Below are 12,928 nucleotides of genomic sequence, written 5' to 3'. Positions count from 1 at the left end.
AGAATAATAAATACTACTGAAACCATATTAACTCAGAAAAACATCAAAAAGGGAGAGAACAAAAAGCAGTGAAATTAGGTTAAAACATAAACTTGCAGAAGCTCTACGGGATTTTTTTTTTTTAAAAAAGCCTCAAGCACACAGTCACACTGTAACCCACCCGGTTATATTTCACAAATGGGGTGCCAAGTCCAACAACTTTAACGTTAAGCAGAACTCTGCACCCTTGAAAAATAATGGTAGCACTCCATGACATTAACTAGAACAAAATCAGGCCTTGTGAGTACCTTCTGTTTTTTCTATAATGCATAATATTACTGCATAGTGTTTTCTACTTGCATTTCTGTGAGTTGACAATATGCTTGCACAATTAAGATATAAAGCTAACAAATGTTTGAATTCAAATATTATTACAAACTAGAGAGAAGTCAGATAAAACCAGAGATTTTTTTATTGCACAAAATAAATTATATAGAAACAATGCAACAAAACAACTCGTATTGTAGGCTGCACAACAGATGTTACAACATGAATATATTTATTGCTTTGAGAAAGGAGCAATTCAGTGCTAGTAAGCAGATTAGTTATACTTCTTGCTCATCTAGATTTTTCATAAAATTAATCCAACTGGGCTAGAGGCATCTTGCAGCATACAGGTCAAGCCAAATTGTCATTTGTTATCAACCACTATAAAGGTGCTGTGAACCTTCTTGACATTAGCATGAAACACGTAATTTAACATCACCAGTACTGAGCCATACAGGTAGCTCACTGTTAGAAATGTCATCACATACCTGATACATTTATCCACAAGATTCTAGAGGCCCATTTACAGGGTTTGCATCAGCTGTTGTTTCAAAATAAATCTTACTTACAAATGTTGATGCAGATTTGAACAGGCTTCACTCTACATCAACAGGCACGACCATGGGGTTTTGCCAAAAAACCCCCAAGTACCAGCACTTCCCCTTCCTAAATGTAAAATTGATCACTAGTGCTGATTCAGTTATAAGTGTCTCATTTTTTTTAGGGCCACACTCAGATTCTAGATTAAAAAACTCCCCACATTCCTTTGGTAGAACTGGGTGAAATTTACAGTGCTTTTTAAGGTACTTAAAAACACAACATATTTGGTTCTTCAAAAGATACAAGCCTGCAGTACTGATATTGCACTCAGATCAAATGGATTTTAAACTGCTACTTTGTGGACCCTGAGATGTTGACCCTAATGAATTCCTCCAGAAATTAGCTCTTAACAAAAATTATAAAAATGGACAATGTTCATGTAATAAAACACATCAAATCCTGATCAACTGCAGATCTTTGTGAAGCATGAACGTAAATGAGAGAATGCCATTTCAAGTGTTCATAATCTGAGTCAAATTCTCCCCAAATTAGTCAAGGACACAAGTATTTACTCAGTTGAGTTCCTACCAATGAATTCTACTGCTAGTGTACACACTCATTATTGCAGAACTTACTTACGAGAAGGTTAATATGATAAGAGTAAATTTAAACAATATTAGTCACCCATGAAAGGAAATTAAGTGAGGAAGTGGGAAGTCTGGCTCATTTCAAGTCTCAGCTACAAGGATAATTATGGAAAGTCATTCCACTGAGGTCAAGCTGAAGAACTTAACTGAGCATCAGACCCATGGAGTAGATCCCTGTAGAATCCCACTGAAATGAGCAAAGAGATTTTGGATTATACACTAATAACTACAAACAAATATGGTTGCCATTCTTTACTCTGATAAAATTATTTACTCTTTTTTTTTCTTCCCTGAAACTGTGTTAATGCATTATGATGAATCAAAATACAGTTGAAAGTAAGGTTTCAAATAGCTGCAAAATATTACAAGAAGTGAAAGATTCTGAATTTAAAAAATAGTATTTGTACAAATTCTCAGAAACTTTAGTGATGCAATCATGTTCCACACATATACCCAGCAGCAGTTTCCTTTGAAGGACGATAAGTATTAAACTTGACTAATCTTGCATACTTTTTCATCTAGGGGACTATTAGTTAAATACTTATGTAAAATTCTGTCATCTTATAAAAATGTTAGTAAGCATAGTAAGATTCAACTAAACAACCAGATATACCCTGAAATGTCCTTTGAAACACATGCACCACAAAAAATGGTTAGCATTTTTTATACTTATTACGAAGTAGAAAAGTTATAAGGCAGGATGAAGCTAATATCGAAGATGAAAAACAGCACCACCAGCCTGTGTTCTGCCATTGCTTTCTGATTGGACACAGAATATATTATCATAGTCAGATACAACTGATTAAGGTGAGAAATGCATTTAGCCCAGCTGTACTAACTATACAGCTTCACACAGAATAAACGTTCCATAAATCATCAGAAAATGCATTTGAGCACAAAAAATAAAAATATGTAAGTGACTCTCTAAGCAGCATTTTGTTTTCTTTTTTTTCCCAAAACATTAACATAGATAGATATTGGACTGATTAAATATCTACAAGTGCTTTTCCTTTACAAAAATACATATATTCTTAATAGTAGGATAGACTGTCATTAACAATGACCTGTGTTTTTTTCACTTCAATTTGAATGATTTATAAGCTAAATTTTACAACCACAAAAAGGTTTATTTGTAATAGGATGTTATCACTTTTGACAAAAAGCTTAAAACATTTTATATTTTAAAACAAATTAGCAACTTAAGATCACAATGTGTTCTATGAGCTCCTAAGTACTGTGAGGGCTGCTTTATTAAAAACTGGTAACTATTGATCAAATGCAAGGAAGCATTAGAACATTATTACTGCTCACCATAGGCTCCTTTCTTTTAACTTGGATCACAGCTTATATAAGGACACTTAGGCCCCAACACCCAAAAAAATCCATTGAGAGTAACTATATCATCTATTCAGTAGCCTGGAACATCCAACAATTCAGGCTTCGCATTAATTAAAAAAATGCAAAATACTTTCCTTTCAATAGTTAAGTCCGCAATAAGGGAAAAAATGATGCATTGCTTCATGTTGATGCTAAGAAGCTTCTAATTGAGAAAAAAAAATATGTTCAGTAAGTATTTAGAATGAAATCTTTCAGCCAGCAAAATAATTAAATTGACCTATTACTTTCCAGTTTAGTTAATCACTATCCTGGAAAAGGAAATCAAGATAATTTGGATTTTTTTATTCTCTCTGTTTTATACTGAACAAGTAAAATAATTACTTCTTGTTAATCAATGGTCTTATGTCAAGGACAGCAATGCCATTTGCTAAAAAAATAGCTATAAAAATCTGTAAAACATACTTAATATCTTCTCATTATCCTCCAAATCTGTCCTTTCCACCCTCCAAAATATCACTAACTACAACTAGAAACCCCGAAAGTAGCTTGGTGACTATTTTGTGCTTTGGAAGGTTTACAGGATTGACAGCATACTGAGTTTTTTGTTAGTTCACAGGCCAGGTATAGCAGACACATCAGTAAATGCAAGCCTTTGTGCTTTTCTTCAGGAACGTGAGCTAGGACTCAGAGCTACTCTATGTCCGTTAACTCAAACTTTATGCTATATTCCTGTTGTTTCTTTCCTTTTCTGATTTGTTTTGGAAACTGCAAGGTGTGCCTAACCCTTTAGCTTGGTGACACAGACAACTACCACTGGTTCAGTTCTGCTTGATTGACTCCAGGTGTACCTCTTGACCCCTCAGGCACTGCAGAAAAGTGTCAGTGTCATATTCCAAGTCCGTTTCTGGGTGGCGTTACCTTTGGTATTAAATAGGTCCCTTAAAACTATTAGGCAATCAAATTATCCATAAAAATAGTTTATTTTTTAAAAAAACTAAGTTTTTATGAACAAACTAAATATCTGACAACAAAGACTAATTTTAAATCAACTAGTATGTGATATTTTTCAGTAAAAATGGAGCATGTTTCATTTTACCACATCAAAATTCAGGAGACAACAGGAACAATATCTACTATACTCAATATAATACAAAACTGAATTTTAAGAGTAGAATACATCATAAAATATGTGACTTGCACTTTGACAATAAACATCTTCATTACAACTTCATTTGTAATAAAACCCTCAGTATGCTAAGTAGCAGCAAAAACATTTTACTGTGCAGCCACTTTGTATATTGTATAGTAACCTTCTCTCAACTCTTACTTCGCTTTACACTCACTGTCATGAGGAAAAAGGAAAATGCACAGTAGCTACTTCTGTTCACCTCATCCTGTCAACTGTCAACCATGTTAGAAACAGTTCCTAAAAATACACGTAGAAGTTACTTCAAAGAAAAGTACCTAATGGTTCAGAAAAACATGAAAAGTCAAACCAATGCCTACTTTTGGTTAAAATTAATGTAACAGCAAAAAACTATCACTTATAGACATCTTTCATTCCAGAATTTCTCCTCCATCCAGAGCTTACAGAACTTGGTCTCCTTCTGCAAATACAAAAGATAACCTGGACATTTCTATTCATGTATAAAGCTCCTCCAGAATTATAGAGATCTAAATTGCTTACTAGAGAATGAAACAACATCCTTACTCAGCTTTAGTGGAAAGCAACCTGAATGCAAAAGATTTATGGCACATGCCTTGGATGGAAGAATCTGTCAGGAATTCATTAATTAATCAATTTCCTATTCTGGAATCTAAGGTTTTAATCTGACCTACAGACAGTGTAGACAGTAGGTAGAAAAGAAAATCAACAGGTAGATCTTCTTATGAAGAAAAATATATTAACATTACAAGATCATCATTTGAAGGACATTCCTGCAATGGATGTTTCAGCTGAGGTCTGAAGGTCAGACAACCCCTATGTGCCAAAATTAGAGGTAAATGTGCAGTTGGAAGCTTTCACATTTCCTTCAGGTCAATCAATCCCTTGGGTGTCTTGGAATTCATCCTGGAACACACTCCAGTAGACTACAATCCCCCCTCAAAGAAGTGCCTTCAGCTGAAACCCTTGTGGAAGCATGACCTTGCTCAAACTGGCTACAAAGGATTGAAAATGCAGAACTGTGAAAACTTTGCTGAAATCCATGAGAGCTGCCTGATTAATGAAACCTGTCAGCTGATACCTCATGTGCAATTTTACCTTTTTAAGTCCTAATGTTTTGACTTTCGGGTAGGAAATGGGGTAGGGTACAGGAATGGCCAAAAGATGTGCAAGAACTTAGAATTAATTACAGGAGCGAGGGTGCCTGTTGAGATATTTTAAATGAGAAAAATAGTAAGATAACAAAGCATGAAGTAAAATGAGAGGGGAATATGCAGCATGATACATGCATTTTTGTAGGAAGCAAAGAGATGCCTTAAATCTGCCAGATTAAGAGAAGAAACTGGACCAAACTCTTGGATAAGGATGTTAAATCTTAATTGTCTTTGCAGTTTTCCAGGACAAAATTGACTTTGATCAGTGAATGTTATTAACCAGTATTTTATGCAGCCCCTCTATAATCAATTCCCAGTCTATTTATTTTGAGACTTAAGACTGGTTTTGAACAGCTTACCTGTTTTCTCTAGTATTTCTACCAGGCATAGTATCTGGCTGAGCTGGATGCTATGCCTTTTGCTGCAAGTCCTCTCAAGAATGATTTTTTTGGGGGGAGTGAATAAATGCCCCTTGTCTTCAGTTATATGAAAATGTAAAAAAACCCACAAACAATACAACTCAGTGATTAGTTCAATTAAAAGGACTATGCTATGGCCTGTTTTGTTATTTGAGAAAGCATCAGAGAAGGAAAAATTTTTACTTCTCTCACAAAGTCATGTATAACAGCTATACATGGGAGAGATGAGATGAAACTCGGGACCGCTACTTTGTCTGCAGTAAGAGCCTAGCTTATATCTAAATGGAATAGGATCAATCTCTTTTCTCCTGCAGATACACTAGAACTGTTTGTGATAACAGCAGAAAAGTCAAGTCAAATTGCTGAAACCTATGGAGAAAAAAAGACCAAGATCCAGAATTAAAGGGTTCCTCATGCAGAAAATGGAACATTTTCAACATAAAAGTACTTATTTTAATGTAATTTCTACTGAGATAGGGTGGTTTTAATTTAAATTATCTAAAAGAACACATTTCTTTTTATCCTTTTTACTCATGAAAGCTTCTCAATACAGTATGTTTATGATATATTCTTGCTGAAAATATTAAGACCACAGATAAAATACAGATGCAAATATTACCCTGTCAAATGCAAATAATGGGCTTAAAAGGTATTCTGTATTAGTAATCAGGCACTTCACATTGTGTAACATTTTCAGTAAAGATTATACTTCTATAATTTTTTTCTGTGTAAGTGCAAGCTAGCTGACTATGCACAATATACTTCTAGCACTGCATACTCCTAGGACCCAAATCCCCAAAGCTTTCATGTGAACAATACCTACTATAGTGATGAGTCACTTCAGTCATTGTAGCAATCTTACTTGGTATTTCATTAAAAAAAATCCTTCATAGGACTAGGCCCTTAGCTACCAGGAGTGTAGTAATGCATCATGGAAGATACATTTTTTGATTAATCATCTAATTCCATATTGTTTGAGATATTGCAGGATCTTGTTTCTAAATTCTAGCTTACGGCTTGTTACCAGATAAATGCAGCAACCAGCTATGCCCAACAAAAGGTTGTTTATGATTTTCATTAATGAGTTTTTCACTTCTAGGGAAAAAAACCCAAGCAGCACCAAATGTGCTAAATAAGAGACAGCAAGGTTAGGTAGTAGTGCAGAATTTTTTAGGTCCCTCTGCAGTTAGATACTGCTAATATGGGAAAGTCATAGAAACACAGTGGCAGCAACACTTATTTTATATTCCTATGCTTTACAAGCATGCAGTGGTGACACTTTGTCATGGAAATGCTCAGAAAGTGTGACTATCCAGGCATCTGCTCTAGCATGGCATATGGTGCAGTCTGAAGGGAATGCTTAGGTACTCATTTCACTTTACCCCATCTTTGGCACACAGGAATCTGCAGACGCATTATCATATTCCTATGGTGCTCAGATACTCTTAATTGGCACAAATGAATTAAATATGCATATCTGTAGAGACATGGCACATATGTACTATATGAGAGAGAAATTTCCTGTAAAGAAGGCAATGCCTGTGTTACACAAGCTGCCCAGTTAAGATATGTATTTCACTGGCACTTCACTTTTACAAAAACTATTAAACTATAGCAGCACTCAGGCACCGTGCCATCAAATCAGAAATGCATAAAGTGTAGGTGGTTAGTTCATATGCATTTAATGCCACCATTCGCAGCTGGGAACGTTGGTTCAGATCTGTCAGTATTTTCCATGCTTAAAATGAAGATCTGCCTTCTGTAATCTAGCTTTAACTTGCATCAAGAAAATACCAGGAATCGAAAGCAATGTCCAACTCTGATTGTGAAAATTCACGGTTCTCTAAATTATGAATACAGGAAGTTATCAAACAGTCAAAGAAAGCTTCTATTAGTTGCAATTCCAAAGCCAATGCAAAATAGTGCTGTTCCAAGGGTCCTGTTGGGTGGATGGATTAAAACTTACATGTTGCTGTCTTTTTAAAACAAGTCTGTTCAAATTTGTAAAAACAGCAAACACAATTGTTGAGAAAAAAATTGTGCCCTGAACCAGGCAGAAATTATCCTTAAGCATCCTAGCATTAGTTTTGTGATAAACTGAAACAGGTATTTTATGTCAAGCAAATCTACAGTGAAAATTCTGGTATAAAAACACGTGAAATATATAAAAACTGTAAGGTGTAATTTGTATGTGCATGTAAATATTTACAAATAATGTCCTATTTCTACTGTACAAAACAACTGTATATACTAAAGAGAAGAATGATTTTTCAATCAGAAAGCATGCTCTGCTCTTCCAAGCTGCTCCGTGAGGAGGACCTCTATATATACAAAGAATCTATTTTTTCCCTAGAGACTCTGCAGAGAAGGGCCCTCCCTACCGGGAGTATCTTCCTTCTGTCAAGTAGCGCATCACAGACTGGGTGGGCAGAAGGATGTCTGCTCCCTGCAGCCAGCACGTGCACCCCTGCTCGTTTCTGGGCAAACCAGTGCCTGTATCGGCCAGCATGCTGTGCCTGCAGAAAGGGGCAGCAGCTTCTTCCTAAACGTTTTTCTTCCCCAGTTCCACTGGCATCTGCACAATATGTGCAACCTTGACCTGCAATGGCAGGGCTCCTAAACAGACTGCTACCGACAGCATCTTGATTTCTGCGTGTCATACGGGCTTTGGAGTGCAGTGGTAGAATTCAACCCAACTACATGGGATTCCTCGAGTCATCAATGTTAGAACTCCTAACAACACGAAAGGGGCCAGATTTAATCCACAACATGCTTATTCCTCCTAAGAACATACTATTGTACATGAACATAAACTTACAAATGAATTACAGCCTTGCATCTATCTTTTATATTTGATCCCAAGAAAGAATTTTCACTTTGTCTATCTAAGAATGATCAGTTCACTCTACAGCAGCTTGTGAAAAATTGATTTGATTCCTTTCTGCTGTATGCAAAAGGCATAAAGAAAGTAAATAGATATCTACAACACTAGCAGGCATGTACTAAATAGAAATTACGTAATGAGACTGAACTATAAGTATCTCCAGAGAATCTGATCAGAAAAACTCAACTGACTTTTAGGCAAAGACAACGGAAGACAGAAAACATACGCATTGCTATGCTCCCTGCAACATTACCAAAAACCCCAGCATCCCATAATAGAACCATTATGCTTGCAATACTTAAGGCAACAATCACTTTTTATCCAGCACTACCAGGTCTTACGAAAAAAAAGATGACCTGAACAATTATTTTGGTCAGACTGCTTATCTTCAGTATTGCATTACCTCTAATTTTATGGAAATAGCTTTATGACATTACTTTAACTAATGAAAATTTCTGTAATGAATTCTAAACTCCAGATAGTCACAAGAGATACAGTATGTAATTAAAGCTATATATTATTTTTGTCTTAGCATATTATAGACCTCTATTCAATCTTAAAAGGAAATGTTTACTATGAAAAGTAATAATTATGTAAAATTTTGCCTTGGTCATAATTTTGTAGTGGAATTTATTTGTTCCACATACATTTATATTATTTTAGATTCATTGTTATGGAGGTTGTATTAGAAGAAATGTAATCTGACCAGAAGCCAGTTTTCCAAAAATAGCTAGTATCCCATATTCCAAACTTTAGGGAAACCATCAGAAAGTGCAATCAGAAAGGCTGCAATGCTTTTAAGCAATATTAGCAATTTAGAAGATTTAAAATTACTATTTTGAATTATCATGTTCTACATCTCTTGTTCAGTGTAATTAATCTTCATTCACTGCAAAAGGACTGTTGCACACTCATGAGTGAGCTATACCTGGACCCATGAGAACCTTATCAAGGAAAAGGTAGTGGCCCAATCACCACTTTTCTAAATATATTTTCTATACAAAATATTGTCAAGGTATAATCCTTAGTTATTTGTACAGTACTCTATGATTTAAACAACAATATTCAGTAAAATAGTTAAGTGTGTGAAACTGCAACACCACATGAATGAGCACTCTGCCATTTTGCTAGTGTAATCAATATTAGGACCAGAAAAATTTTCTAACACGCAAGCAAAAATATTCCATAGTTTTTGAGTCTTGACTGTACACTTCATGATTTTGGCTATGATTTGCAGCACACTCTTAAGATACACAAATATCTTATGCACATTTCAGTAGCAGAATGGCACTTGGCTTGCTCTAATAGAAACAACAGAGATGCAACTGACAATTTTAAGAAAGACAATGTCCTTATTTGCATGCTGAAATTCTGGCTGTGTCCCCCCAATCCAGGCACATCCATTCATTGTGCAATCTGTCGATGGGTAAACAAATAGTGCAGGATTCATCTCAGTGGGATCTGGCCCTTTGGTCTAACCGAAGTCAATTCTAGGTCGATACTGAAGTACCATAGGATAAGACTGAAAACAAAAGCAAGGGAAAAACAACAACAAAAACAGACAAGAAAACATGAAGACATGATTCATAAACAATACAAAGAAAATGCAATTAAAGACTACTTTAAGAATAGCCAGACCTTATCTCTAAGACAGATGTATACGACAATTTATATGAAATAATCCCATACATTGTAACAGTTAAATCCATCCCTGTACTTCAAAAATCTATTAGGTATTTGTCACTGATACACAATTTCTGTATCTGCTTTTATATGTTTCAATATTTATGGTTTTTTACGTTTATACTTGGGAGTGCTCAAACAAGTCTTATTTCTGTGTTGCTGTGTTTTATAAAAAGCAATCTTGACATTTTATACTTTCTAAATCAAAGTATATTTACAGGTGATGTACTTTGAAATTTATATACAGAGGTTCCACAGCTAAACTATAAAAAAAGGTCATATTGCTGTCAGCTGGTTTTCTGAGAGATGAGGGCTACCTTCTCCCTCAAATCCAAACTCCTTAGCCTCAGATTTAGCGATAAATTTAAATTAATTCCTACTGAGAGAAAAAAAAAAAAAGGCAAATCAGCTTCTTGGATCCTTAAATTGGACAAAACTGTTGTGGAATGGAAGGCAAAAGTGGATGGGTTTCCCAAAAGGGCTGCAGAATATCTGGGTGCTTCTTGCTCAAACTGTTGTTTTACACAATCTCTTATTTTTCAGTCTGTCAGCATTTCATTTAGTCTCAAGTTTTCCTCTTAACTTCATTAGCCTATAGGATATTTTCTATAGCATAAAACCCTGGCAAATCTCATTGACTCAGCAGCTGTATGGCCTTAAATATCTCTCTGCCCCCAGACAGAGAAACAAAGGCAATTTAAGGTTTTTTTTTAATTGCAAATTTGGAAATAAAAAGAATTATTACAGCAGCTATCATTAAAACCAGAAATATTTTGCTGCATCCTTCAAATGCAACAGAGATGAAGAAACAAAGATATAGCTCCAGAGACCTAGGGGGTTAATAAACTTTCCATGACACGGTGGTGAAATATCACCGGAATGAAATGTGATCACACTTGCAGGGGATTTACAAACTGGAGTGCAGAGAAATCACAAGGTAAACCCAGAGGTGTTCACAGTATCAGGAGTGCTTAGGAGAGAAGACAGAGAGCACTGTGTGTAGTCTGCATGTGCAATTAACAAACATGCATCTGCAGTATCATAAATTACTTGGTCTCTGATTAATTTTTTCTTTGCACAGGATACAACTACCATATTATTTAAATGCTATTTCACATGGTTTTCACTTTGAGTATGTAAATTGTCTCTAGAAGAGTGCAGATCTAATTGGAAGTGCACACAGGCAGAGACAGAGCAATCACCACACTGAAACTGCCAAGTAAACCAGTGAGTCTCAGTGGTTTAGCAAAAAAAATCACAAAACTGTACGAATAAAATGTACTATGCTGAGGCAATTCTAATTATTGAAGGAGGCATGAGTGCAGTAGTTCACTTCCATCACTAGTGGGGAGAGACCCTCTATCACTAGCTCTAATTTTTTACTCTAGACAAAAACAGGATTTCAAACTTGCAAAGTAACTTTCAGAAATCAGTTCAAATCAAAATTCCCAATGAGGAAACTGAAATACTGTTTCAAATAGTATTGGGAACCAGATGGGTCAGTGAAACTTAGAAATCAGCTTTAGTTTGCAGGTTCTGGAGGCTTTGCTTCTAGAGATTATTCCATTACTAATTTTAAAAATGTGAAAGGAACAGTTTAGAAAAATCTAACATTTGTTTACTCCATTAAAAAGAACATATGAATTCCCATAAAGAGATGAAACCAGTGTAGCCGCTTTTAATTCACACTCTTCAGTTTTGATCCCTTGCCAATGCTGCTTAGTTAGAGGAATGAGATAGGAAGAGGAAGATAATCCTTTGAGGCTGATATGGATATCAACCTATAGAATGATATCACTCAAAAAAACTACAAACAAAAACCAGCCTAATGTAAAATAAGAGAAACCCTAAGCCCTTCAAATAAAGTTTGTGCTGCAGGAATGAAAATGCTCAGGCCTTGCTCACAGAGTTTTAGCACTTTGTAGTGAGGAATTATAAAAATTCCACAAGTTGAATTACAATGGAGGTGCTGACAGGACCTTAATGACTGTAATATGTACAGTCGTGAGTGCCTCTTACCTGATAAAAAGTGCCATCCTGTGAGCAGACTTGCGAAGATGAGCAGTTCTGACACCGAAACTGCGAAGGAGATGATTTTCTGATCAGATAAGAGGCATCCACAGCTGGACATACACATTTACCATTTATTGATTTTTTAAAAAAATTTTTAAATGTAAAGGTTACAATCAATTTGTTTGAAAACAGGAAAGATTTGTTTAATGAATAACATTTTTCCCTTTACTTGTCTACCTCATATAAGGTCCACAGCTATGCCAGTAAAAGCTCATGGCCAATAGTACCAAAGATGAAGCTAATGGATTCACTTGATCTTCATTTGGAAGAAGAGACTGTTAATTAATTAGTATGGCAATTTCATTGAGGTGAACAAAATCATACAAGCCTAGATATTACTGGATTTATTACCAGCACAATGAAATTTTTAGAGGTTTTACTCATCTCTGACTTCAGGGGAGTGATTTAGAACTACGTAAAAGAGAAGATGAACACATACCTGGCTATGCTGTATGTATATAAACACAACTTACAAACTTAACCAGGAGCTGTCAGCTCTTGCATTCACTAAATGTTAAAAACTATAGTTCTGAGATTTTTGAAAAATTTTCACCAGTACTATCTTTTTGTCAAGATCATAGTTACTGTTGCTTCCAATTTCATGCAGCTGCCAAAAGTCTATTTGTAGGCAAAGGCTGCAGGATGAAATGCCATGAAAAAAATCCATTATCACTGAAATTGTTGCCTCAACACTTCCTACTAGTGCAGCCAATGCTAAC

At 35.4% G+C, this 12,928-nt stretch overlaps 1 protein-coding gene across 2 annotated transcripts in view; it reads right to left on the bottom strand.

Annotated features, from left to right (window-relative positions):
- Positions 1 to 428: 428 nt before the first annotated feature.
- Positions 429 to 12,928, bottom strand: part of PCGF5 (polycomb group ring finger 5) — a 58,743-nt gene continuing 46,243 nt past the window's right edge. The window contains exons 10-11 of one of the 2 annotated variants that reach the window (XM_017726039.1): positions 12,156 to 12,215; positions 429 to 9,975 (exon numbers count right to left, since the gene is read on the bottom strand). In XM_017726039.1, the coding sequence (XP_017581528.1) occupies positions 9,928 to 9,975; positions 12,156 to 12,215 (108 nt within the window). In that variant the 3' untranslated portion in view covers positions 429 to 9,927. The remainder of the gene's footprint in view (positions 9,976 to 12,155; positions 12,216 to 12,928) is intronic. The other variant, XM_008643793.2, reaches the window with a different exon arrangement.

Source organism: Corvus brachyrhynchos, unplaced genomic scaffold, assembly GCF_000691975.1.
Source record: "Corvus brachyrhynchos isolate BGI_N302 unplaced genomic scaffold, ASM69197v1 scaffold61, whole genome shotgun sequence".
Classification (NCBI taxonomy): Eukaryota; Metazoa; Chordata; class Aves; order Passeriformes; family Corvidae; genus Corvus; species Corvus brachyrhynchos.
Note: the sequence above shows the minus strand (reverse complement) of the source record. Positions and strands in the feature narration are given on the sequence as shown.